The following is a 26,968-nucleotide window of genomic DNA, read 5'->3' as shown; positions in this document are numbered from 1 at the left end:
ACCATTGTCATCAGGGCACCCAGCCCGCACAGAAGCCAGCGCGGAACTGCTCTGCGACCCGGTTATGTACGGACGCCAAAGTTGGAGTCTCTTAACATTTTCACATTCTGCCAAACATTTTTGGAAAATCCAGAAGCCATTCTGGGCCGCACCGTGGGCTCTCGGAAGCGGCAGCAGGCGGCCGTGGCCTGGGGCGGCGCCAGGCGGTCTCTCCAGGTGGCCCCCGAGGGCGCTGGGCCTGCCTTGGGCCGCTCTGCACCCTCTCTCTCCGCTCCGAGGCCTCGTTCCTGCCCAGGAGGTGCCAGGTGCAGCCCTGGGGCCCCTGCGTGACCCCCCCCCGCCCCAATCGCTGCACCCCCCCCCGGGTCGTCCGTGGGCGCCCCCCGCGTGCCCGCCCGCCTCTGGCCGCCACTGCGCCTCGTGCCCCTGCCCCAGCCCGGGCCCAGCACAAGCAGGTGCCTCCGCGGGTGCGCAGCAGCCCGGGACCCTGACAGCACTGGGCCCTGGTGCCAGACGTGGAGGCGGGGAGGGCCCAGGGCACCCTGGCGGCATAGGACTCAAAAGGAGGAGGTCCGGGACCTGCAGGAGGTGACGATGGCCGTCTGGTGGCAATAACTTTGTGTTGGCTTTGGCTTTGAAGAAAGAAGAACCGTGTACCAGCCTGGCTCAGGCACAAGCGACAGACCGCTGTAAGCACAGAGAACAGACAGGTTGTGGCTGCCACTCTGGCCGACAGCTAGGGCTCCCAGACCTGCGGGCCCTTTGTCGTCCCCTGGTGTCCAGCCAAGAGAGGGAGTGATGCCCCAGCCGAGGTAGAGGTAGACGTGTGCGGGTGTCGCGCAGACATGTCTGCTTACATCACTGCTCCTGCTTCCAGCTGTTTCTGCTGCAGCTCGATTATGTGTTGGGAACTCAGACCACCAGCCCATGGTAACTTGAAGCACTCACTCATTCGGCTTTTAGAAGAACGTTTTTATTAGAGAAGCAGTGCACATCAGTTGTACTTTCTAGTACATATAGTTACACAGAAGAAAAACTTACAAACGCACTAAACGCACTCTCTCAGTTTTCTGGCATTTACCTTTGCGGTTTTGAAAATACTGCAGAAGTGTTTCCAGAAGCGTTCTGCGTCTCGGTATGAGCAGGACCGAGGCAACAGGAGCTCCCACCGCTAGACACAGGATTTGTTTCCGTTGTACTTGCTGAGCATGAAACTTTTTTTTTTTTTAAGATTCTTTTAAATTTATTTATTCATGATAGTCACAGAGAGAGAGAGAGGCAGAGACACAGGCAGAGGGAGAAGCAGGCTCCATGCAGGGAGCCTGACGCAGGATCCGATCCCAGGTCTCCAGGATCACACCCCGGGCCAAAGGCAGGCGCTAAACCGCTGCGCCACCCAGGGATCTCTGAGCATGAAACTTTAAACCCGTATTTACTAAACCCTTATACACATTAAGTCCGCCTTTGTACTTTCCGCTGCATTCCAGAATCTGCCACGCCCTCTACCAGTGCAGCTCTGTTTTAATTATTTACCTTTGTAGTATTGTGTGTATCTAATGGTAAAAATGATCTCTCCCATTATAATTTCTAAACTTTTTCTTAGTTACTCTTATGTGCTTATTTCTTTTTTTGGGTAAACTTTCCAAACACTCTAAGTTCTGAAAACATTCCTTCCTATCGGAAATGTTATCAGAATTAACATTAAGTGTATTAACCAATTTTGAATTATATCTTATATCAATTATATCTTCCTAATTATTGAGTTTTCCTGTTCAAGGAACCTTGTGCGTTTTCAAATTCCTTTATATACCTTAATAATAACTTATAGTTTTATTCATACCGATCCAACATACTCCTTTTTAGCCTATGCCTGGACTTTTATTTCATTTCTGTGGTTATTATTGCCGTGATGAAAGTGAGCTTTGCTCCCGACAAGAAGAGCTGTTGGTCTCTTGTATCACACGAGTGATACAGCATCACGAGTCTCTGCGGTGCCTTTAGTAGTTGTTCCATGGATTCCTTCGCTTTTTCTAGGTTCACAACGTAGAGTACGCTTTCAGCCTTTTACCACTAGATACTATGAAGGTCTTGAGTTTAATATGGGTTATTCTTGATCAAGTTAAGTAAATTTTCTTTTACTTCTGGATTACTGAGAGTTTTCAAGTCATAGACATTAATTTGACCACATGTTCTTGAACATCTGCCAAGATAATCACCTGCTAATTTATTTCCCAGATACTGAGTGTGTGTTGTGCTCTGCACATGCACTCTTAAAAAGTTTATTATCCCTAGGAGACTATTTCTCTCTTTTTAAAAAAGATTCATTTATTTTACTTGAGAGAGAGAACAGGGGCAGCAGCAGAGGGAGAGGGAGAGTCTCAAGCAGACTCCCTGCTGAGTGCGGAGCCTGACACAGGGTTTTGATCCCAGGACGCTGAGATTGTGACCGGAGAGGAAACCAAGAGCTGAACATTTTGCTGAGCCACCCAGGTGCCCCACTATGAGAGTATTTCTAACACTGCTCTGTCTCAGGTCATCTGGTCAAAGTTGTGGTTCTCACTAACCCCGTCACTATGGCCTTAGAGTAGAAGCCCTGTTCCAAGTCATCTGAGCTCCTAAGATCCAGGATGGAGCAGCTGATATCTTTGCCTGAACCCCAGCCTCTGGACGGGGGCGGTCTCTGCTGGAGGGCAGGTCAGTCTCCAGTCCATTTTGTCCAGGCCACATGCAATGAGGGTGGACTTAGGGCAGAGGAAATACCCCTTTGACCTGATGGAGGGAACAGTTCTGTGGGCTGGACACTGGAGTTATTCCTGAGACACTAAAAGAATGACACGTTCTTGAAAGTGAAAGATTATTATTTTGAATGTACTCTATTTTTAAATTACTGCACTTACGCTTCTGTCTTTTTTCCTTTTTGCTATGTTTCAGTTCTTCACCACCAGGAGTGTTCCTTGAGAAGGACTATGAGATTTACCGGGATTATAATGTAGATGGCCAGCTTCTTCACTACAGGTAGAACCCACTGGCTCACACTTGGCCCTGGCTCCTGACCTGAGGGTGGTTTTCCTGGCAGCTCCTGGGTGAGCTGGAGAAGAATCTGGCTCAATAGGAAGCAGCTAGCTGGATGTACATGGCATGTGGGGTCCCACACCTGCCAGAGGAACATGAGGGGCTGTGGGGCCACAGCACCATTTGGAGTGGTCCCCAGGTTCATGTGGCAGCTTTCAGGAAGCTGGAAGAAGCTTGTCACTGCCCAGCCTGGGAGCCACAGAGTGTTGCTCCTACCAGAGGAGTGAGTCCCTGGGGAACCCTCAGCATGCACTCTCCCCTGGAGCTCCAGGCCACACACCAGAGTGCTCCCCAGTTGAAGCTGGGAAGATTGGTATTGATCACAAGGAAAGAAATGGACATTGGCTTCCCTTAGTCCTGGGTTGGCCCTGCAGGGTATTGCAAGGTTCCAGAGATGACGGATCCCGGGGTGCAGCATCTATCAGACTGGGTGGGAGCTGTCCTCAGCCAAGTTGTGAGTCCAGGTGGGGTGCTGTGCCTCTGGGTGGCCTAGGTGCCCTCAGCACAGACCAACAGGAGTAATACCAGCACTGGGGAGGAACTTGAAGACCTGAGGGGCCTTTGGTGGCTTGCTCAGATGGTTCCAAGATCAATCTTGGTAGTGCTGACTGGGTGGGTTTGTTGATATGGAATGGAACCTGAGCCGACCTGGGCCCACCTGTCAGGGGGTGTGACCGTGGGTGTGTTTTGTAGCCTTGCTTCCATGTGCGCTTCAGTAAAGTGGGGTCAGATGGCTGGTGAGCCCTCAGTGCCCCTGCAGGCCGGGGCAGGCCCTCTGACTTGGTATTCCCTGGGGGATGGGCAGTGCTTTAGTGGTCTCTGTCAGAGTCCCCCCACCCTGTAGGATGCATGTGCCCACCTGGTCTTTGGTGGCCTGTTGCAGCCCTGGCCCTGCTGTCCTGGGTGCCACCTGAGCTGGATATGAGAACAACATGTTGCAGTTTTAGGAATAGAGGCACTCACCCAGCCAGCGTGGGAAGAACAGAAAGCTAAAGTTTATGGACAGATGAGGGAGGAGACTCTCCCCACCACACTGTGAGCAGGGTCTGTGAGGAGAAGGGGGAGCAAAAAGGAGTTTGTCCAAGGAGGCTTGTGTCGCCCAACCAAGGTGGTATTGCTGCTCAGGACCCCTAGCAGGGCAAGGCAACGATGGGATGCCTTCTAGCCCAGGCACAGAGGTGCATCTACGGGGCAGTTGGGGGGCTGCATAGTTCAAGCTGTTTTTCATTTTTTTCTTTTTCTTTTTTTCTTTTTCTTTATATTTTTTTTTAATTTTTTTTTCATTTTTTTCTTTTTAAAGATTTTCTTTATCTCAGGGGTGAGGGGAGAGGGAGAAGCAGGCTCCCCACTGAGCAGGGAACCCCATGTGGGGCTCGATCCCAGGACCCTGGGACCATGACTTGAGCTGAAGGCAGACGCCCAATCAGCTGAGCCCCCCAGGGGCCCTTAAGTTGTGTTGCATACAGAACGTCAGACGTACAATTTCTTGTCCACATGAGCAAGGCTCTCTGAGTTCCACTCAGCGTCGTTACCGAGGCTCAGGATCTGCATACGTGGCAGCCAAGGCCCCAAGGAGGTGACGCCAGAGCAGCTCCTCCGGCTTTGGTCCTGTGCGGTGCTTGCCATTCTCCCTTTGGAAAGAGGCCGTGGAGAAGCTCTCCAAGCTGAGTGGAGTTTCCTCTCTCTCTGCTCCTGCACGTCCAACACCCGCCTCTGCCCTGCCTGCTTCCAGCATTTCCCAGTGCATGAGGGGTTTTGTTCCTTCCCTCATGGTTTTAAAGAGTCACCGGACAACCAGATAAGCAACCATTTTATTTAGAGACAAGTGGTGACTGTCTGCTAGTAGAGTGATGGGGGATCAAGGCATGGGTGAGGACAGGCTTCCTGGGTTTGGGGAACCGTAAGGAGACAGGTCTGAGGGCCGGCCAGGGAGGTCGGACCGGGTAGAAAGAGTGGCCACGGGCAGCTGGGTCGTCTGGCCGCTCAGTGATCAGAGGTGGGAGACAAACAAGAGACAGACAGCAGGGCCTGGAAACTGGGTGTAGGGCTTCAAAGAGGGCTTCCAGAAGAAGAGTAGAGCATTGGGGTCAGGTGGAGACAGAGTTTGGGGCTGTAGAAGGGCCTGGCCTGAGGATGCCCGCGGAGGCTGCCTGCACAATGAAGCCCATCGGGGGTAGGCCCCTCTTGGCTTCCGGGCTCCTACTCTCTGTGACCAAAGGCCACCTCTGGGTCCTGGGGCCCATCTTCCCAGCTGTGACTTGGAGTCTATGACTCAGAGGTGCCTGCATGGGCCTCAGGCCTGCCTTGGCAATGGAAAAAGAGACTTCAGGAGGGGTGCTCAGTGCACACGTATGCTGCAGTGCTGGGCGTTGCCCCTCAGCCCAGGGGCATTATTTTTATGGTGGAGGGCAAGGCCACGGGTCTGCCTTTCTCCTGCCTCGGTCTCTCATTTCCACCCTGACTAGATGGAACTGCTCTCAGGTCCTGGAACACATGTGTCATCTGACCAGCAGGCCTCTCACGTGCTCTTGGCCTGTCTTTCCCACCCTCCTCATCCCACAGCACAGTCTTGATCGCCCACAACTGACAGGCCACAGGGTGCCTCCGTGAGCCACAGCCCTCAGCACCCTTCACCAGGCAAGGATCATTCTTTACCTCACAGCCCCTGCAGGGCCCTGGTACCAGGACTGGATCACTATCTGCCAAGCGGTGAAAAAAAGTGCAAAAGTAATGCTTCATGCTTGCTAAGTGTTTCCTGTGTGTCAGTACTGAGCTAAGGACTTTATCGTATGCACAGTATGGGACTTAATCCTCATAAGAATGAGTGAGGACACTGAGTCAGAGATGGTAAGTGATTTCCCCAAGCCCACAGCCAGGGAGCAACAGGGAGCTGGAGTCTAGTCCAAGATTTATGGATTCTGAGGCCAGTTGTGAGGGTTTGCTGGCCCCTAGCAAATTAACTGCAACCCTTCACTCTGCCTCCAGCAACCAGGAGAAGAGTTGCCAGGAGTGGGAGCCTGCATCCCAAGTCCTGTCACTCTCTGATTTCTCCTCAGGACAGTGAGGCCAAGCTGCTGGGCATCACTGTCATGGGCAGGGTCAGGTCCTGGCTGCACTGAGTGGGCCACATATCTGGTATGTTGGAGTAGGCTTCCTCCCAGCTGCCATGGACCCTCATGCTCTCAACCCCTATCTCACCGCATCGGCCCTCGTTCTCTGAGGCCTGCCTCTCCCAGCCCCAGTAGTGGGAAGTTATGGCCTTCTCCAGAAAGGGCCAACACCAATCAGAGGACAGAGGCAGAGGTGGAAAACTATAGAACTGGTTTAAGAAACTTTGGATTTCCACTTTTGCAGCAGTGAGTTATCTGAGACCAGCCTGCACACAGAGAACAAAACAGGGAAGATCATCTTGAAGTCATCACAGATCTACGAAGGAGTGAAGACTTGAGGGCTGAGGAGGGACCAGTGCAGCCCAGCCACATGTGGTACTGCCTCTCCCTCCGGACAGTTGAGAGGCTGAGAAGCTGAGCTGACCACTGGGTGGTTCCATGGCTCCAAACATCAGAGTTGAGAGGCCACAAAAAGGAGCCTTAGTTACCATTCCATGTTCCCACTTGGACTCCTGAAAGGCTATACTGAGGAGCAGGATGAGCCGTAAGTAGACCGACCCTCAGACCTAAGCCTCAGACCTAAGTCAGCTTAGTCCTAGGTGAAAGTCAAGCTGTCTGCCCTCTCCTCAGCTGCCTGTCAGAAACAAAAATAAATCCAGAGCCTCAAATAACCTCTTCAGTTTTTCACCTGAATCTCAGTCTAAAATTGTCTATGTAGAAAATCCCAAAGAATTGACAAAAAATTCTAAAACCAATAAGTAATTATGGCAAGTTTGCAGGATACAAGGTAAGTTTACAAGTCAGTTGCTTTCCTATGTACAAATGATGAACAAGTAGCATTTGAAATTAATACCATTTACGTTAGCACCCCCCAAAATGAAATACATAGGTATAAATCTAACTATGTACAAAACCTAAGTGAGGAGAAGTACAAAACTCTAATGAAAAATATCAAAGAGCTAAATAAGTGGCGAGACATCCCATGTTCATGGACAGGAAGATTCAATATTGTCAAGATGTCAGTTCTTCCCAACTTACTCCATAGATTCAGTGCAACTTCAGTCAAAATCCCAGCAAGTTATTCTGTGGATATCAGCAAACTCATTCTAAAACTTCTGTGGAAAGGCATAAGATCCAGAATACCAAACACACTATTCAAGGAGAACAAAGTTGGAGGACTAATACTACTCAATTTGAAGATTAACTATAAAGCTACCATAATGAAGACAATATGGTATTGGCAAAGAATAGACAAATAGATCAATGGAACAAAAGAGAGCCAAGAAATAGACCCGTAAAACATAATCAATTGATTTTGACATGGGGCAAAGGCAATTCAGTGGAGCAAAGATGGTCTTTTCACTAAATAGAGCTGGAACAACTGAACATCCACATGTAAAATGAATGTAGACACACTTTTACACTCTTCAGAAAAATTAGCTCAAAACGGATCACAACCAAATGTAAAACACAAAACTTACTCTTAGAAGATGACATGGGAAAAAAATGTAGGACACCTTGGGTGTGACAGTGATATTTAGATACAGTATTAAAGGCTCATCCATGAAAAATAATTGGTCTTCATTAAAATTAAAAATTTTGGGACACCTGGAGGGCTCAGTGGTTGAGCGTCTGTCTTCGGCTCAGGTTGTGATCCCAGGGTCCTGGGATCGAATTCTATATCGGGCTCCCCACAGGGAGCCTGCTTCTCCCTCTGCCTGTGTCTCATGAATAAATAAATAAAAATCTTAAAAAAAATCAAATCAAAAATTTGTGCTCTGCAAAAGACAGTGATAGAATGAGAAAACAAGTCACAGCCTGGGACAAAGTATTTGCAAAAGCTACATGTGATAAAGGACTGTTATCTAAAATATGCAGAGCTCGTGACCCTCGACAGTGAGGAAACAAGCAACGCAGTTTAAGAGTGGGCCAGAGGGGATCCCTGGGTGGCGCAGCGGTTTAGCGCCTGCCTTTGGCCCAGGGCGCGATCCGGGAGACCCGGGATCGAATCCCACGTCGGGCTCCCAGTGCATGGAGCCTGCTTCTCCCTCTGCCTGTGTCTCTGCCTCTCTCTCTCTCTCTGTGACTATCATTAAAAAAAAAAAAAAAAAAAAAAAAGAGTGGGCCAGAGACCCTAACAGACGCCTCAGCCAAGACGACACACAGATGGCGAGGACGCTCATGAACAATGCTCCGCATCCTGTGTCATCAGGGAAATGCAAACGAAGACACGAGATCCCACGACACACCTGGTGCGGACCAGGGCCGGAGAGCAGAGGCAGTGGCGCTTCACGGGACGGTTGGAAGATTTCTCACAGAACTGAATGTGCTCTGACCACATGATGCGGCACCTCGTCCCGGCGGTTACCCCGAAGAGGTGGAGACCCCATCCATTCAGGACCCGAACGTGGATGTAACGTGGATGTGCGTAGCAGCTCTGTTCACGATTACCCGGAAGCATCCAGACGCCCGTGGGCAGGTGGACAGATGAACCGCGGGCCGACCCACGGCACTCAGAGGACAGGAGCTTGCGCGGGGACCACGTGGGGGAGGCTCGGCACGCGTCGGGGTCACAGAAGCCCGCCTGTGTGACTCCAGGTCCGCGACGTTCTGGGGACGGCAACACCGTGGAGGCAGATGAGGGGTCGAGGGGCGGGGGGGGGCAGTCAGCGCGGAGGGTCCAGGGCCGCGAAGCTGTCTGTGTGACCCCCCAGTGCCAGGACACGTGCAGACCCACAGAGGCCCGGCCCCTGGGGGAGCCCTCGGCGAGCAGGGCGCCGTGCGGCGAGGAGGCCTCGTGGCCATGGACCTGTAGGGTCATCGGCTGTAACGAGTGCACCGCTCTGGGGGGGTTGATAACTGGGCTACTGGACGTGAGGAGGGGGAGGGAAATCTCTGGATGTTCCCCTCAATTTTGCTCTGAAAAGCAGTTTTTCCATCTTTGCTCTGGAAAGCAGTTTTCCACCTGTGCCCAGGGGCCGAGTGTTGTGTGTGTGTGAGGGCAGAGTCTCGGGCAGGGAGTCCGCCTTGGAGCTCGCAGGCCCTTCCGTGGTTGAGAAGCAGACCCTGAGAGGCAGAGGTTGAGGGGCCACAGGCGGGTGCGGGACCAGGAGTGGGGCCTGTGGGGGAAATCAGATCGACTCCGGAGTCGGGCCTCCGGCTCTCATAGAACTAGTTGTGTGCCTGGTCCTGGGGTGACCAGAGCAGAGCCCCCCGCGCAGGGAGTGTCAGGACGGGCCCTGGGGTGGGGGTGGCAGGCCGGGGGCACGCGGCCTGGGCAGGAGGCCGCCTAGGAGGCTGCAGGGCTGTGTGAGGACGGGAGAGCAGCGATTGCAGGCCGCGCCGCCCAGGTGTCGGGCCCCACGGTGCAGGGTGCCCGGGCCGCTTACAGGGGCTCCCGGCGGCTGTTGGGCCTCTTGGGCTCTGACGCCAGACGCTGCGGGGCCCGGGCTGGTGAGTGGAGGGATCGGGCTGGTGGCTGGGCACAGCTGCACCTGTCCCCACCCAGCGAGTGACCGCGCCTGTCCCCGCAGGACCTCCTCGCTTCGGTGGAACTCGGGCACCAAGGAGCGCATGCTCATCAAGGTCGCTGACCGGGAGCCCAGCTTCCTGGCGTCGCAGGGCAACGGCTACGCCCTGGAGGGCCAGGCCGGCCGCACCCGCCGGCCGTCGGGGGGGCCGCACTCGCCCAGCCTGCAGCAGTTCGCGCCGGAGCCCGACGGCCCCGTGTTCTTCCCCGAGCGGAGGCCGTCGCCCTTCCTGAAGAGGGCCGAGCTGGGGAGCTGCTCCCCGCTGCTGGCGCAGCCGCGCAAAGCTGCCGGCGACTCGCAGCCGTCGTCCCCACGCTACGCCTATGAGCCACCGCTGTACGAGGAGCCCCCCGTGGAGTACCAGGCGCCCATCTACGACGAGCCCCCCATGGACGTGCAGTACGAGGCCGGCGCCTACCCGGCCGGCTCGCCACAGCGGTCCCCGGGCCGCAAGCCCACCGCCTTCCCGCCGTCGCCCAAGCAGGGCCCCGCGTCGCCCTACCAGCAGCTGGTGCTCACCCGCCAGAAGTGCCCCGAGCGCTTCCTGAGCCTGGAGTACAGCCCTGCGGGCAAGGAGTACGTGCGGCAGCTGGTGTATGTGGAGCAGGCGGGCGCCAGCCCCAAGCTGCGGGCCGGCCCGAGGCCCAGGTTCGCAGCCAGCCCCAGCGGCGGCTCGCTGCCCCTGCAGCCCGGGCCCTGCCCGCTGCGTGGCCCGCGCCCGGGGCCCCCCCCGGGGGACTACAGCAGCATGGAGGGAGCCGAGCTGCGGGCCGCGCAGGATGATGCCATGTCCTGGTCCAGCCAGCAGGACACCATGTCCTCCGGCGGCTACTCGCCGGGCACACGCAAGAGGAAGAGCAGGAACCCGTCTCTGTGCCACGGCCCCGCCGACGGCCCCGGGGACCACGATGTCCTGGGCGAGCAGCCGCCGGCCGAGGAGCGGGCGCCGTGCGGCCCCGGCCTGGGCGCCGGGAAGCGAGCCGAGGGCAAGACGGCAGAGGCTGAGCCGTTCCTGGCGCAGGCACGCCTGGCCTGGGAGGCGCAGCAGGCCCACTTCCACATGAAGCAGCGAGGCAGCTGGGACTCCCAGCAGGACGGCTCGGGCTACGAGAGCGACGGGGCCGTGCCGCTGCCCATGCCTGGGCCTGTGGTGCGCGCCTTCAGCGAGGACGAGGCCCTGGCGCAGCAGGAGAGCAAGCACTGGCAGAGGGGCGCCTTGGAGAGGCTGGCCTTCCCCCAGATCCTCCTCGAGAAGAGCGTCTCGGTGCAGACCAACCTGGCCTCGCCGGAGCCCTACCTTCACCCCTCGCAGGTAGGGAGGCGCTGCCGGGCTCCCGGGGCGGCGGGGGGCCGGGGCTGAGGCCGGGCGTGTGCTAGCCAGTCACCGGGGGCTCAGAGGCCCCGCCCTGACGCCATCCGGGCCACGGACGCAGGGGAGTCGGGGCTGGCGGGCAGCCCCCGACCTCGGGGCCGCTGAGCCTCTGGCCTCCCGTCTGTGACCGGGCTCCGGGCGAGGCGCCCTGCAGGTGTGTCAGGGGCCCCCAGAGCCCTTCTGCAGCCAGGAGGGGGCGGAACCTCGTGCTGCAGCTGGAGCCACACAGGAGCCTGGCTTGCTTGTCCTCTCCGGTCAGCACCAGGTCGGGCATTGGCCGCTCCTCCGACTCACGTGCATCTCGGTCTGGGTCACATTCTGGAGGCCAGTGTCCTAGTGCCCCCTCCTCCCTTCTGCCCGCGGACCTCTCACACCAGTCTGCCACGTGAAGGCAAGGCTGAGGGTCCGCCCTGGCACCTGCTTAGAGCCTGCAGTGGTCAGAGGGCCTCCTGGGGTTGGGCTCCCGACCCCGCCAGGGAAGACCTGCCCAGGGTGGCCTTGGGAGGCCGTTGTCCCTGCCAAATGCCTGCGCAGGCTAGAGAGCTCAGAGTAGCGCTTCTGTCCAGGCTGAGAAAACAAAGGGCCAGTACGCCGGTGACGCCTTGGGCAGCTGTGCTGAGGCCCTGAGGGAGGCAAGGAGGGAGGCTTGGGACAAAACGCCTTGTGGAAGGGGATGGCGTGGCCCAACCTCACTCCGCCCATGGCCCCACATGGGGATCTCTGGTGGCAGGGAAGGCTCTGACAGGGAGGGAAGGGCAGGGTCGTGGACCAGTCAGTACCTACCACCACCCCGCATGGAGACAGCCGTGTAGCACCGGTGGGGACGGCGTCCCCTGGCATCCTCCCACCCCAGACCTGTCCTGGACACCCACCACCACCGCCACTAGTACCCCTCATTTGCAGGAATAGGGAGGGCACTTCTTACTCCTCAGGGTAAAGGTTGGAAGAGGGCCTCTGTGGTCCCCTCCCCTGCCTCGTGGGAGGACACAGCGTGTGTCTACGAGGTGGGTAGACCCAGGGGAGGCGCTAAGCTCACGGCCAGCAGGGGAGGCCATACCCCTCTCCTGGCTGGGTCACGTGGAGCCCACAGCCCCTCACGGCCCCTCTTCCTTCCTAGTCTGAGGACCTCGGCTCCTGCGCCCAGTTTGAGAGTAGCCGGCAGGCCCGCAGTGTGATGCCCAGTGCCAGCTGCGTGTTCCCCACCTTCACACTGCGTAAGCCGTCCTCGGAGACCGACATCGAGAACTGGGCCTCCAAGCACTTCAACACACACACGCAGGGCCTCTTCCGACGGAAGGTGTCCATCGCCAACATGCTGGCCTGGAGCAGTGAGTCCATCAAGAAACCCATGATCGTGACCAGCGACCGCCACGTGAAGAAGGAGGCCTGTGAGATCTTCAAACTGATCCAGATGTACATGGGCGACCGGCGCGCCAAGGCCGACCCCCTGCATGTGGCCCTGGAGATCGCCACCAAGGGCTGGAGCGTGCAGGGGCTGCGGGACGAGCTCTATATCCAGCTGTGCCGGCAGACCACGGAGAACTTCCGCCTCGAGAGCCTAGCCCGCGGCTGGGAGCTCATGGCCATCTGCTTGGCCTTCTTCCCGCCCACACCCAAATTCCACTCCTACCTGGAGGGCTACATCTACCGGCACATGGACCCCGTCAATGACACCAAAGGTAAGGCCCGGGGCACCAGACCTCTCGCATCCTGGCTCTGCCACCGGCTCAGGGCAGGGCTGTGGCAAGAGCTTCCTGGTCTGCGCTGGGCAGGTTGGTGCAGGCAGGCTCTGCACCTCCACGCAGACACGTGCGTCCTCTGAGTGCCATGTTCTAGGTCCCCACTGGGAAGAATGACAGACAGTCCTGGACTGGGGTCCGCGGCCACAGGCCAACGGTTCAGGGAGGAGGGGGCTGGACGAGGGCTGGCCTCCATGTGTCAGCCAGCTGGTGCCCACTCTGCTAAGGCCTCCGGACGTGGTCACTCCGCCTGATGAGGGCAGGGAGGCCACAGTCAGGCCTGTGTACTAACTGTGTTTCAGCCATACTATGGCCTGGCGGGGTGGTCACCACAGGCAGGCTGGTGCCATCTGTCCTGGGTGGGGAAGAGACAGGAGGGCCTTGGAGCGGGGCTCCTGCGAGCAGGGAGGAGCTGCTCTGGTGACCAGGGATGCATTGACCCGGCACCAGGTCTGGCAAGACTGGCAGGCCATTGGGGCGCTGCAAGCTGGCCTGGCCCTGAGCCATCCCGAGAAGTCAGGTGTGGAAGCAGCCACATTCTGCCAAGGGCGCCTGAGGGCCGTGAATCAGGTTTGTCTGGCCCCAGATCTGGTCTCCTTCGGGGAGGACTCAGGGCCCCGGTCCTGCTTCTAGATGGTGCCAGGCGGGGACAGCCCGAGCCTGGGGCCACAGGCAACACCTGCCCCTGCAGCAGGCTGTCCACCACCCAGTCGTGGGCATTCACAAGGCATCGCCCTGGAACCAGCATCTCGATACATACGTGTGCACATACGTGCACACGCACATTATCTGGCTCAGGTGCTGTGGACTCCTCGTTGAGAGTGACTGTCTGTGTTGGTCTGTCCAGGGCGTTGCCCCAGCCCGGGTGTGTGGAGCCGGGTGTGTGCACACAGTGATGGGGCTACAGCTGCCCCGGCAGGGGTAGTCCTAGGGAAGGTGTGTCCAGTACACGCACCGTCAGCCCATCAGCCATGGGGGGGCCGGATCTTAGAAGCCATGGGATTTTCAGTTGTTTTTTTTGTTTGTTTGTTTTAAGATTTATTTATTTTGAGAGAAAGAGAGAAACAGCTGAGGAGGGGAGGGGCACGGGGAGAATCCTCAGGCAGGCTCTGCTAGGAGGCGCCCAGTGAGGACCTGATCTCACAACCCATGAGATCGTGACCAGAGCTGAAACCCACAGATGGATGCTCACCCAGCGGAGCCGCCAGGCGCCCCTAATTGAGGCATGTGGTTTTTTAAGCAAGGTCACTGAACACGGCAGAGGGCGTCCCAGGTGGTTTCCCCCATGTGCAGAACACGCAAGCTGGTGGGTGGCCTCAGTCAGCCTTGGTCTTCCTGGGCCTTTCCAGGAGGAAGTGAACCCCCATTAGCTTCATGGTTCAGCCTGTTCCACAGAGGCCTTGAGGTGTGTGTCTACTGCTCAACACACAGCCCCTGGGGGCTCAGGGAGCGCTTGCCAAGTGACAAGGTGAGTGAGCAGTGAATGGACGAGGCCAGAGGCTCCTGAGGCCATTCCTGCCAGCGCGCTGGGACTCCTGTGGGGAGCTTGAGCTCAGGCACCATGCAGGGCCAAGCAGGACACTCCTTATGGCGCAGAGGTTTGTGGGCTTTCCTCCTAGTGTCTGCACTACGGGGATGGGCATGGCGTGTATGAGGAATGGGTGGTCAGTTGGACGTGTGTGGCTCTGAACATCTGCCCACACTGAGGGAGGCCCACGTGGTCTCAGCCCGCAAAAGGAGATTGGGTCTCTGTGGTCCCACCAACAGGAGCCTGCTTCTAGGCTCTGGGATCTGATCTCACGTGTATAATACAGGGCTGCCTTCCAGCCAGAAAACAACCCCTGGACCATTGCTGGGTGGGCATCTGTTCTAGGCTGTGCTCAGTGTGGAGCCAGTGGAGAGGCCGGTGCTCCCTCCCACAGGCACATCAGGAACAGGCGTGCTGCTGGCTGGTGTTCAGGAAGGCAGGTCCCATCAGCCCACAAGGATGGAGCCTGTGCTTGCGGAAGGAAAATTGCAGCCTCTCAGGGTCACTGAGCCCAGCTCCCGAGTGACACTGCACCCTGAACCGTGCTGCCCAGGCCTCAGGGAGCTTTGATTTCATCTTCCAGCACATATGTGACATCTTCTGTGTGGTCACTATCACAAGGGACCAAGGCTCCAGTGAACCCTAGTTCACCTGTCCGCTAACCCCCAGCTTAACCTTGTCCTATACACAGTCACGCCTTTGTGCCAGCCACCAGCAGGCTGCTTTCACAGCTCGTCTCATCAGGCCTTCCCTCGCAGGCTTTCTGCAGACACCACGGACGGCAGCTACCCCATGTGCTCCTCGCAGCAGCACTGTGGACGGTGCAGACCCTAAGGAGTTTCCTTCACCCTTCATGTGTTCAGTAAGACGTAAGGTTTCCATGTAGAGGTGTCAGATGGAACACATATATTTACTTGGAATCTACCTCGATGTCCTGCCAAATGAACACGGAAGTTATTATTTATTTGTTTATTCGTTCATTCATTCATTCATTCATTCATTCACTGGCAGAAGGAGAAGCAGGCTCCTCAAGGGGAGCCCAATGCGGGACTTGATCCCGGGACTCCGGGATTATGCCCTGAGCCAAAGGCAGATGCTCAGCCGCTGAGCCACCCAGGTGTCCTGGGAAGGAATTTTTTAAAGAAGAGGAGAAGGGGCTTGGGAAATGGTGCAGCCACTGTGGAAGACTGTTTGGCAGTTCCTAAAAAAACTGGAAATAGAATTACCATAGGGCCCATCACTTCCACTTCTTACCAAAAAAATTTGGAAACAGGGACGTGAACAGATAGATACTTGTACAGGTTCATGGCAGTATATTCACAACAGCCCAGAAGTGGAAGCAGCTCAAGTGTTCGTCAGTGGATGAGTAGATAGATAAAATTTAGTCCATCCACACAATGGAATATCATTCAGCCTAAAAAAATGTAGGGAGTTCTGACACATGTACAACATGGATGAAACCAGAGAACATTATGTTCAGTGAAATAAGCCAATTCAAAAAAGTACTGTGTGAGTCCACTCATACAAGGCCCCTAGAATATTCATATTCATAGAAACAGAAAGAATGGTGGGTGCCAGGTGCTAGAGCAGGGACAGCTGGAGACTTGTTCATTGCCTACAGAATTTCCATTTGGCCTGGTGAAAAAGTTTTGGAGATGGAGTATGGTGATAGTTGCGCAACAGTAATAATGCACTTAATGCCACTGACCTGTATAATTAAATATGGTTCTAATGGTAAATTTTGTACTTTTTACCAGGTGTATATTTTACCACAATAGAATGTGTATTTTATGTATACTTTACCACGATAAAAATAAGGATACCCACAAGGACAAAGAGAACGAACACTGTTTTGGAAGCTGAAAAGTGCAGGAGCGAGTGGTGGGAAGCTGACTTATTCAGGCCAAGAAGGGTGGATCCCAAGCAGTGGACAAAGCTCAGAAGCTGAAGCAGGTAGCAAACCCTTAAAAGCTCCACAGTGGGTAGAGCCAGCTTTCTCTAGCAGAGGTTTGGAAGGTGTGTGGTCTTGAAGCTGAAAACAGAGGACTGCTTGAAAGTCTGTTTAAGAAACAAAGCAGCTACCGTAGAGTAGGCAAGAGCATAGATTCTCGGCCAGAGCATTTGGACTCCAATCCCAGCCATTTTCAAGACAGGTCTCAATAAATGGTAAAGAAGGCAAATCATAGAAAGTGTCACAACAGAATTGACTTAGTAATCAGTAACACAAAGATATCTGGAAAATCCCCAAGTACCTGGAAACTTTTTTAAAAGCATACTATTGAATAGCCCATGGGTCAAATAAAAAGCTATGGGGAAATTAGGAAGTATTTTGAACTGAAAGAAAATGAAAACAAAACATATGAACTGTGGGATGCAGCCACAGCAGTTGTTAGACGGAGATTCATAGCATGTGAATACCTGTGTTCTAAAATAAGATCTCAAATCAGGGGCCTCAGTTCCTATTTTAAGAAACTTAAAAAATAAACCAAAAGCAAGCAGAAGAACGAAAATAATGAAGATCTAAGTAGAAATCAGTGAAGGCGAAAACAGAAAAACAATGCAGAAAGTCAGTGAAACAAAAAGCTAATTGAGAAGATTGATAAGATTGATAAATCTCTAGCCAGACTGATCAAAAAGAAAACATAAATCACCAATATCAAGAATGAGAGATGATGTCACCGCAGATTCAACATGCAAAAGGATAATAAGGAAATATTATGAACAACTTTATGCCAGTATATCTGGCAGTTTAGAGGAAATGGATTCCTTGAAAGACACAAACTACCAAAGATCACTCCATAAAAAATAGACAACCAAAACCACGTATCTATTAAGGAAATTGAATTGGTACTTAAAACTTTCCCACAAAGAAAAATAAAGGCCAAAATGGCTTCACTGGTGAATTTTACCAATTACAGCAATTCTTTACAAACTCGCTGAGAAAATTGAAATCAAGGGACTATCTCCAAATTTATTCCATACAAAAATTATAAAAGGACATTACCAAAAAAATGAAAAACACGGACAGTATCCCTCCTGAACATAGAACAGAAATTGTTAACATTACTTAAGCAAATGGAGTCCAACCATGTATAAAAAAAGATAATGTATCTTGAGTGAGATTTATCTGAAGAATGAAAAATTGGTTTCACACTAAAAAATCAATCCATGTAATTCGCCAGTAAAAAAGAAAGATTATGTGATCATCCCAGTAAGTGTAGAAAAAGTATTTGGCAAAAATCCAACATTTCCATTCCTGATAAAAATTCTAAACAAACTAGGAACAGAAGGGACCCTCTTCAACCGGACAAAAGGCAAATATTTTTTAAGACCCTACAGCACCCAAAAGAATGGAAAATGAGAACTCAGATACCTGTACACCCATGTCCATGGCAGCATTATTCACAATAACCGGAAAGTGCAAACAACCAAGGTGTCCAGGTGCGTGGATAAGCAAAATGTGGTCTATCGATAAGTGGAATATTTTGCAGCCATAAAAAAGAATAAAGCTCTGATACATGCTATAACGTGGAATAACCTTGAAAAAGTTATTCTAAGTTAAAAAAGCAGATACAAAAGGGCAAACACTGTATAATTCAACTTCTATGAAATATCTAAAGTAAGCAATTCATAGAAAGATTAGAGGTTACCAGGAGCTGGGGGAGGGGGAATGAGGAGTTTTGCTTAATGGGTGCAGTGTTTCTGTTCGTGGTGATATCAGAATTTTAGAAATGTGGTGGCTGCATGACACAGTGTACTAGATGCCACTAAATTGTACACTTAAAAATGGTTAAATGGCTATATTTTTATGTTTGTATTAAATTAAAAAACACAATTAAAAAACATCTCTAGGGATCCCTGGGTGGCGCAGCGGTTTGGCGCCTGCCTTGGCCCAGGGCGCGATCCTGGAGACCCGGGATCGAATCCCACATCGGGCTCCTGGTGCGTGGAGCCTGCTTCTCCCTCTGCCTGTGTCTCTGCCTCTCTCTCTTTCTCTCTGTGTGACTATCATAAATAAATAAAAATTAAAAAAAAACAAAAAACAAAAAACAAAAAAACATCTCTAGCCAGCATCATACTTTTTTTTTTAAGGCTTTATTTATTTATTCATGAGAGAGACAGAGAGAGACAGGCAGAGGGAGAAGCACGCTTCTTGTGGGGAACCCAATGCGGGACTTGATCCCAGGACCCCGGGGTCACAACCTGAGCCAAAGGCAGACGCTCAACTGCTGAGCCACCCAGGTGCCCCGGTAGCATCATACTTAATGGTGAAAGACTGCTTTCCCCCAAGATCGAGAACAAGGCAAGGACCTCCAGCCCCCCTGCACCTGCTCCACGTGATGCCAGAGGGCCTAGCCAGTGCAAAGTCATGGAAAAGAAATAAAAGGCATCCAGAAGGGGAAGGAAGTGTGCAATTGTGTCTATTCACAGACCACACAGTCTTCCACGGACCTATAAAAATACTATAGTAAGTGAGAATAGCAAGTTTGCAGGATGCAAGACCAATATATAGAAGTTAATTGTGTTTCTACATAGTAGCAACAAACTACTGGAAATGGACATTTTAAAAATACCATCTCGGGGCGCCTGGCTGGCTCAGCAGGTGGAACAGGTGACCCTTGACCTTGGGGTTGTGAGTCTGAGCCCTACATTGGCTGTAGAGATTAGTTTGAAATAAAATCTTAAAAAAATATATATCCACAGTAGCATTTAAAAATAAGATACTAAAAAAAAATAAAATAAAAATAAAAATAAGATACTTAGGGATAAGTCTGACAAAAGATGTCTGAGAGTTCTATGCTGAAAACTCCCAAATGTTACTGCAAGTCAGGAAGGCCTGAGGTGGAGAGAAATACCATATTCATGAATCAGAAGACTCACTTGTATCAAGATTTTACTTCCACCTAAATAGATGCAGATTCAACCCTAACCAAAATCTTAATAGTTTTTCTTTTTAATTTAGAAATCAATAGGCTGATTCTAAAATCCATAGAAAATGCAAAGGACCTAGAATGGCCACAATAACCTTTGAAAAAGAAGAGGGAGGTTGGTGGACTGACCATATCCTGCTTCAAGCCTTGTCATGAGCTCCAGGAGCCAGGAGAATAAGCTGTTGATGTAAAGGTAGATCCGTGGGGCAGAACAGAGTCCAAAACTCAACCGAGACTTACGTGGTGCACTATTTTGCACAGAGATGCAGAGGCACCTCCGTGAAGAAAGGGCATTGCCTCCTGCCTCTGGTGCCGGGACAGCTGGTGGCCAAACGCAAAAAGAGATGAACTTCAAGGATGAGCCTCCTACTCTGTGCTGTCTGCAAAAACTAGCTCAAAATATCACAAACCAAAACATAAACCCTAGAAACTGTAAAGCTAGAACGAAACATAGACGCTTCTTCTCGAGCTGGGCCGGGGTTTCTAGGTGTGATGCCAGAAGCAGTCTGTGCAAGAGGAAACCCTCGATGCCCTGGAGCTCCTGCTCTTCGGGAGATGCTCACCAGAGACAGGCGGTCCCAGCCCGCGGGGGGCCTGGAGGGAGGTGTATATGGGCGGAGCCGTGCCTCTGTGGGCGCCCCAAGGGCGGGGAGCGCCGCACCCCCAGGCCTGGCTCCTGCATTGTTCTCCGTCCAAGGCACCGGCCGCGGAGAAGCCGCGGGGTCGCCGGAGTAGCCGGCCACAGGCTCCCTGCGGCCCGAGCGAGCAGAACCTGAAGACGCTGCTTCCTAAGCCATGGGTGCCGTGGCCCGTCCACAGGGGCATGCTGCTGGCGGGAGTGCCTCAATGGGCGGGCCGCGCGCCCTGGGGGGCGACTAGGTGGCAGGCTGCCTTCGCAGTCGGAGAAGAGCCTCCGGGGGCAGGCGTGGAGGGCCGCCCTGCTGGGGTGCTGTGTGCGGAGTGCGGAGTGCTGGCAGCGCAGGTCAGGCCCAGAGGCTGCTGGGGGGCTCCGCACCCTGCCCCCGGCCCGGCCAGGAGCCTGAGACCCCCGAGGGCAGACAGCTGGGAGGCGCCCCCCTGGCCCTCCCCCGCCCGCCTGCGCGCGAGGAGCAGCCCCGCCAGCCCAGGACCCCGCCAGCCCGGGACCCCACCGGGCCGTGTCCCTGTGAGGAGTCCTGAGGGGCCCCCCCGGCTGCGGCTGCGGCTGCGGCGGGCGGCGTGGGCTGACACGCCCGACTTTGTGTTCTGTGGTCCTCACGGCTCTGTTTGCTCCCCAGTGACGCAGCATATGAGAGCGCTCCTGGAAAGGAACAGTAAGAAGAAGCCCAAGTTGAGAAAGAAACCCAAGCCTTATGTTGAGGAGCCGGATGGTAGGGCCTCTCCCGCAGCCTGGGTGCAGTCTGCGCAGCTCTGCTCTCCGGCCTGGGCCGCCTGGCCCCTTTCTCTAACCGCTTCTGGGCTGGAAGGGGTGTCAGTGGGGTGGCACTAACCATCGGGCCTGGGGCCTTCCGGGCCGGCCGAGGCCCCGGTCGCGGAAGATGTGTCTGGGGGAGGCCACACCCGCCCTGTGCCTCTCTCCCTGGTGCTCAGAACAATTTCCAACTTGCACGCTGGGCGCTTGGTGGGGAAGGGCGAGGACAGACTGGGCAAGGCCGGCCGGAAGCACCCCTAGGTGAGTGCTGAGGAGGGGCTTCCTTGGAGGGAGCCCAAGAACTTCCCACCGTCCCACCAGCCTCTCCCTTCTCCCCGGGCCCTGGCTCGGGACCACAGCCCCATCCCACCACTGTCCAGGCTGCAGGGAGGCCCTGTCCACCCAGGACTGAGCTGTCCCCGGGGGGGGGGGTGTCTCACTGCTGTCCTGGCACTGGGGCTCTGGGACCGGCCGCTGCCCCACCTCGGGCACTCCCCCCACCCCTGGAACACACACGTCCTCCTCCAGACGAGCCCCACTTCTTGTGCCAAGCCCCACTTCTTGTGCCGGTACCACCCAACCTCGACCCCCCTCCCCTGGGAAGCTGGTGGCTACGCGCTGCCCTTGGTGGAGGGGGTCGCTGCCCTCTGGCCCCAGGCATCGGAGCCAAGTGGGGGGGCCCTGAGCTCCCGCCAGTCCGGGTGTGGGGTTGCCGCAGGGACAGGGCTCAGCCTGGCCCCACGAGATCCTCTTGTGTAGCGAGGGTGGAGCCGAGGCCCAGGACCCGCAGTGCAGGCGCCAAGGGGTGGCCGGGGTGGCCTCTGGTCCCACCGCACAACTTATAGGCCCAGGGGCGGGGGCGGGGCGGGGCAGACTGTGGGAGAGCCGCCCGACTGTCCCTCTGCAGCCGGGCCCCTGGAAGGCATGTCCTGGGGGGCCCGAGGCGGAGCACCCACGCCATCGTGAGGATCTCCCGGGCTGGCCGTGGGCGCTGCACAGCTTGGTCCTCGGGAGACCCCCCCTCCCCCTGGTCGTGGCCCGGGAAGCGACGCCCGCCACGCGGTGCAGGGTACGGGGGCTGCCGGGACCCCCCCCCCTCCCGTCCTAGAGGGGAGGACGCTGAGGCCCAAGAAGGCCGCCTCGGGACCAGGACCACCCCTGGAGAGGCAGCCCCGTGGGCGAGGCCCTGAGACAGGGGTTGGGGTGTTTGTGTCGCTGGGGCGCCCCCCCCCCACCGTAGCCGCCCCCCTGCCTGTGAGGCGTCCGAAGGCCCAGTTGGCTCTGGGCGCAGTGTCCTGAGCTGGCCTGGGGGGCTGCATCCCAGGGACCCGAAACGGATTCCCAGGGACAGTGAGAACGGTTGCTGCTTACGGTGACGACACGGTCCTATGACCACTCAGACGAAGATTTTCATGGGCTAAGACCCAGGTCCGAGGACCCCTTTGTGCTTCCTGCACAAGAACCTGCTTCCTTTAAGAGAAGACTGGGTTATTTGGATCTGAGGCTGGGGTCGGCAGGCCGGGGCCTCCGCGGCCCCCTCCCAGCCTCCCCTTGACTGGTCCACGGCCCCGGGGCGGGTGCTCCCAGGCGAGGTCTCGCTCCGTGTCTTGGGTTCCTTGCAGCTTCTCTTGCGCCTGCCTTCCTGGGCCAGGAAAGATGCCACCCGGGGCACACCCGCCCTGCGCGGGCTCCTCCTCCCTGCCCTTCATCCCTGTATCTGGACACTTCCTGGCCAAGGTCCCTGAGGCCCCTGCTCTCCAAACGCTCCCCCCCCCCCCCCCCCCCCGGCCGCCATCCCGTGACTGCCAGCCGCAACTGCTGCCGGGCAGAGCTAGCCCCTGCCCAGAGAAAGGAAACGGGCCTCCCTCCCGCCTTCGGCCCCTGGGCAGAACCCAAAGGTGTCTGTGTGCTGGCCCTGCAGGGACACCCGGGCTCAGGACACGGGGCGTCCCCTCCATGCTCCTCCTCCCCATTGCACTCCCACCATCCTGTCGGCCTCCCTTTCCGGGACTCTGGCCCAGGCAGCCCGCAGCCACGCAGCATCCCTGGCTGGAGGCAGGGCTATCGGGGAGTTGGGCCTGATGACCAGCTACCCCAAAGCCCCCTCCCCAGGACTGGCCCCAGGCAGTGGGCACAGAGCACCCCTAGCCCTGTTTCCTGTCAAACGGCCCTTCTTAGGGACTCCCCAGGGCTGGGGCCCGTGTCCTGCCTTTCCTGGTAAAGGTGGGAGGGGCGGGGGGGCTAGCAGAGGGGTCCCTTCCCCAGCGAGGCTCCTTGAGGTGCGGGAAGGGTCCCTTGCCTCTCTGTGCGGGTTTCTGCTCTAAAGGACTCAGCCCAGGAGAGGGGGGACCCCAGGGCTCTTGCGGGAGCGGCCTCTCACCCCTCCCACTCTGGCCTCTCAGCCCCTGCGCCCCACATCCACAGCATGCTGACCGGTGCCCGTTCTTTTCCAGGGGTGGCGATAAGCACGTATGCCAAGTACTGTTACCACAAGCTGCAGAAGGCGGCCCTCACCGGAGCCAAGAAGGTATGAGCATCCTCCGGGCTGGGCGGTCAGGGGGACTGGTCCAGGGGGACGCGTCAGGGATTGGCCTGCTCTCCTAGAGCCCACCAAGGCAGGCAGGCAGCCAGGGAAGGCCGTGGGCACAGGCGGGCAGGGCCAAGTGACGGTGAGGTGCCCTGTGGCCACGGCACCAGCTGCCCCAGGCTCACCCGTGAGCAGGCAAGAGACCACCCGTCTAGAGGGGACCCTCACACCCTGGCCGACTGCCTCTGGGCCCCGGGGAGGCCTGGCCTGGGACTGCAGGGCAGGCTCAGAACACCACCATGGGCCCCTTCACTCACGCTGGGCCACTCACCTGGCCATCTTCCCCTTCCGTACCCCCGCCCCCACTTCCACCCAGGCAGCCCCTCAGGCCCTCTGGAGGCTGACCCTTCCTGCCAGGTCTCGGAGCCTGGCCGTCCCTCCCCTCTTCTCCCCCCACCTCCACCCCAGGTGGTGTCACCTGGTCCACTTCAGCCAGCCTGGCCCCTCTGTGGCCCCAGGCAGCTCTCATTCCAGGAACCACTCCCACCTTCCTCCCGTGTGACCAGTGGGGCCACCTGAAGATTTAGGGTGTTGTAGCTGGCCCAGCAGGATGCCTCTTCCCCAGTGACTTGGGGACCAAGGAGTTGGGGTGCCCTCAGCTCTGTGCAGGTGCCTGGAGTTACCAGGGAGAGAGGGGAGGGTGGCCAAGCCAGGGGCAGCCCTGGGAGGGATACAGGGGGAGGGAAGGCTGGGAGCAGCGCCGCGGGGCCACACCAGGTCAGAGCGCTGGGCTGTCTTTGCAGGGGCTGAAGAAGCCCAATGTGGAGGAGATCCGGCACGCCAAGAATGCTGTGTTCAGCCCGTCCATGTTTGGCAGTGCCCTGCAGGAGGTCATGAGCATGCAGAAGGAGCGATACCCTGATCGGCAGCTGCCCTGGGTACAAACACGTCTGTCTGAGGAGGTGCTAGCGCTCAACGGCGACCAGACGGAAGGCATCTTCAGGTGCCCTGCTACCTGGGGCCCGGGTGTGAGGCCTCGGGTGTGTCTGCTGTCTCAGGCAGGCACCAGGACCACCGGGCCTCCTTCCCTGCCCCAGCCCTGGGTTTTGGGGCCAGGAGACCCATGCCCCTGTCTGGGGATAGCCAGAGGGGACCCCACAAGAGGCTGTCCTGTGGGTGGGAGGAACACCCTGGAGCTCACAGGCCATTGTGCAGCCTGGAAAGGCAGGGCAGGTCCCCATCCCCAGGGGGCAAGTCAAGGAACCCCCACCCCGGGTGTCAGCATGCCTGAACTTAGGAGGGTCAACCGGGGATGATGCCTCTGTAAAGATGGCCAGTGGGGTCCCAGAGGGCACTTGAATGGCAGGGACCCTAGGCAGGGCCTGCAACAGGAGTCTGGGCGGCAGCCAGCAGGTGGTGCTCACCTATGAATAGGGATGACAGTCCCTGCCCCATGGGGAATAGCACAGGGCCTGCTACCTGCTGTCAGGACTCACTCCCCGAGAGGAGAGCTGGGAAGTGAGGCTTGTGGGTTTGAGCCTCAGTGGCCCCACTGATGAAGGCATCGGGGGGCCGGCGGCTGTCTCTCTCCCCGATGGAAGAGAGGCCGGCCGCATGGGGAGGAGCCTGACGCAGGGCAAGGCAGAGTCCTCCTCGGTGAGACCCACCCTTGCTCCACAGAGTGCCCGGGGACATTGATGAGGTGAACGCCCTGAAGCTGCAGGTGGACCAGTGGAAGGTGCCCACAGGCCTGGAGGATCCCCACGTCCCTGGTGAGCCCCCATTCGGCTAGGACGCACGGCCCCCCGGGGGCCTCCCTCGGGCCTTGCCTGCACCTGCCCTCACCCCTGCACGATCCACCAGGGCCTGGGTCTGTGCAGCCTACCTAGGCCCGGCGACCCTTTCCGGTCCGCACCGCCCCCTGTGGGAGGGTGCCCGCCCTGCAGGCCGCGCTGAGCGGCACCCCGCACTGTGTCCACAGCTTCGCTACTGAAGCTGTGGTACCGGGAGTTGGAGGAGCCCCTGATCCCGCACGAGTTCTACGAGCAGTGCATCGCGCACTACGAGAGCCCCGAGGCCGCCGTGGCTGTGGTGCACGCGCTGCCCCGCATCAACCGCCTGGTGCTGTGCTACCTCATCCGCTTCCTTCAGGTACGCGCGGGGCGCGCCCGGCCCCGCCCCCCCCCCCCCACGGCCACCTGTCCCGCCCCCTGCGCCTCGGTCCTGCCCACCCACCCCACAACCCGCTCCCGGCCACGCCCCCGCCCTGACTCCCGCCTCCGCCCCTCTAGCCGGGGCCCCGCCCCCCGACTCCTGGCCACGCCCCCACCCCGCTGCCGGTCCACCCACCTGCGCCTCGGCCCCGCCCACACCCAGCTCCCGGCCCCGCCCCTCTATCCGGCACCGCCCACCCGCCCGTGCGCCCTCGCAGGTGTTCGTGCAGCCCGCCAACGTGGCCATCACCAAGATGGACGTCAGCAACCTGGCCATGGTGATGGCGCCCAACTGCCTGCGCTGCCGGTCGGACGACCCGCGCGTCATCTTCGAGAACACTCGCAAGGAGATGTCGTTCCTGCGCGTGCTCATCCAGCACCTGGACACCAGCTTCATGGAGGGCGTGCTATAGCACGGGGGCCCTAGGACCGCGGTGGGGAGCGCAGGGGAGCACGCGGGGAGGGGGGAGGGAACGCCCCGGCCGCGGAGGCAGCATGCCAGGCCCCCGCCGTGCCCGCCCCACCCTGCAGGCCCCCACACGCCGCCCCCCGCCCAGTGGCCAGTCCCGTGGGCCCCGCCCCGCCCCCCGCCGGCCGGTCAGCCCCGAGAAAGTGCCTTCTGTTTCCTGGAGCCAAGTGACACTGCCCCTCCCGGCCGGCCTGAGAGCACACGCCGCCCGGCCCCGGGGCCAGCGCCTCGCCGGGTCTCCATCCCGGTCCGGCCTGCAGCCACCGCCACCTCCGTCCTCCTCCTCCCTCCTCCTCCTCCTCCTCCTCCCTCCTCCTCGCCCCTCCCCCCGCCCCTCCCCTCTTCCTCCGTCCCCCCTTCCCCTCTCCCTCCGTCCCCCCTTCCCCCCTCCCCCCCCTTCCCCTCTCCCCCCCCTTCCCCCCTCCCCCCTCTCCGCCACTACCTGAGTGTGGCCGCCTGCGCGGAGGCTGCGCGGGGAGGGGGGGGGGGTTGGGGGGCGGAGCGCAGGGCACTGGACTGTCCGTCACCAGAGCAGGGCCCGGCGGGCTTTCTGGGGGGGGGGGGCCCAAACCAAAGTCCTCTGGGGTGGGGGGCAGGGTTGGGCAGGCATTCTTGGGGCAGGGTGGGGGAGGGGCAAGAGTATTTTTCTTCGTGTAACTATAAATTCAGATTCTATCCAGCACACCAACCCGCCTGTGTATAAAGATATAGAGGGAAAGATATAAGAACTAAATTTGCTAATGACCTAGTTTTAACCCAAATGCTATTTATCTCTGAGCCGTCCTAGCCTGTCCTCCGTGCGGAGCAAGTTGACATCACTCCTTCGTTTTCTTCGCCACTTTCTTGGCTTCTGACCAAAAACCAAGCCGTGTCCACCCGCGTCTGGAGGGACGGGCCGGCGGGGCGGGGGCACCTCGACTCTCAGTTTGTACATTTTCCATTTTGGAATTTTGAGTTCCGATTGTAAAACTTAATTTCTCCCCAGTTTATATATATATATATATATATATTTTTTAGAGTTGAGTTTTTATTTATTATTAAAAAAAAAAGCCCCGCCGTTGCCGGG

At 57.0% G+C, this 26,968-nt stretch overlaps 2 protein-coding genes across 10 annotated transcripts in view; one reads left to right on the top strand and one right to left on the bottom strand.

The window, feature by feature from the left end:
* ARHGAP39 (Rho GTPase activating protein 39) overlaps positions 1-25,920 on the top strand; it is an 89,209-nt gene extending 63,289 nt beyond the window's left edge. The window contains exons 4-12 of one of the 5 annotated variants that reach the window (XM_038555876.1): positions 2,932-3,015; positions 9,716-11,024; positions 12,202-12,763; positions 20,560-20,652; positions 23,147-23,220; positions 24,024-24,223; positions 24,901-24,992; positions 25,202-25,371; positions 25,652-25,916. In XM_038555876.1, the coding sequence (XP_038411804.1) occupies positions 2,932-3,015; positions 9,716-11,024; positions 12,202-12,763; positions 20,560-20,652; positions 23,147-23,220; positions 24,024-24,223; positions 24,901-24,992; positions 25,202-25,371; positions 25,652-25,846 (2,779 nt within the window). In that variant the 3' untranslated portion in view covers positions 25,847-25,916. Of the gene's footprint in view, positions 1-2,931; positions 3,016-6,538; positions 6,727-9,715; positions 11,025-12,201; positions 12,764-16,108; positions 16,305-20,559; positions 20,653-23,146; positions 23,221-23,738; positions 23,890-24,023; positions 24,224-24,900; positions 24,993-25,201; positions 25,372-25,651 lie in introns of those variants that run through there. The other 4 variants (XM_038555878.1, XM_038555877.1, XR_005368933.1 and 1 more) reach the window with 4 other exon arrangements.
* On the bottom strand, positions 13,833-25,393 carry LOC119874446 (translation initiation factor IF-2-like). 5 transcript variants are annotated; one of them, XR_005368939.1, is made up of 3 exons: positions 19,846-20,376; positions 19,523-19,603; positions 13,833-15,285 (listed from the first exon to the last, which is right to left on the bottom strand). XR_005368939.1 is itself a non-coding variant. In XM_038555883.1 (3 exons), exons 1-3 carry the CDS (start codon positions 20,773-20,775, stop codon positions 19,531-19,533), a joined length of 813 nt encoding a protein of 270 aa, XP_038411811.1. In that variant the 5' UTR covers positions 20,776-22,058; the 3' UTR covers positions 18,505-19,530. The 5 variants fall into 5 exon arrangements, 1 of the variants encoding a protein (XP_038411811.1); XR_005368937.1 differs by lacking the exon at positions 13,833-15,285 and adding exons at positions 22,065-22,163; positions 23,995-25,393 and having other exon boundaries at positions 18,505-20,582; XM_038555883.1 differs by lacking the exon at positions 13,833-15,285 and adding an exon at positions 20,773-22,058 and having other exon boundaries at positions 18,505-19,603; positions 19,846-20,582.
* Positions 25,921-26,968: the final 1,048 nt, after the last annotated feature.

The sequence above is a fragment of the Canis lupus genome, chromosome 13 (assembly GCF_011100685.1).
Source record: "Canis lupus familiaris isolate Mischka breed German Shepherd chromosome 13, alternate assembly UU_Cfam_GSD_1.0, whole genome shotgun sequence".
Lineage (NCBI taxonomy): Eukaryota > Metazoa > Chordata > Mammalia > Carnivora > Canidae > Canis > Canis lupus.
Note: the sequence above shows the minus strand (reverse complement) of the source record. Positions and strands in the feature narration are given on the sequence as shown.

Bases quoted from the DNA above. Each gene is read 5' to 3' on its own strand.
- LOC119874446 (XM_038555883.1), bottom strand. The intron at 19,604-19,845 runs GTGAGCATCTCC...TTTGGCCACCAG, and splicing joins GCTGGGACCGCCTGTCTCTG to CTGTCCCGGCACCAGAGGCA.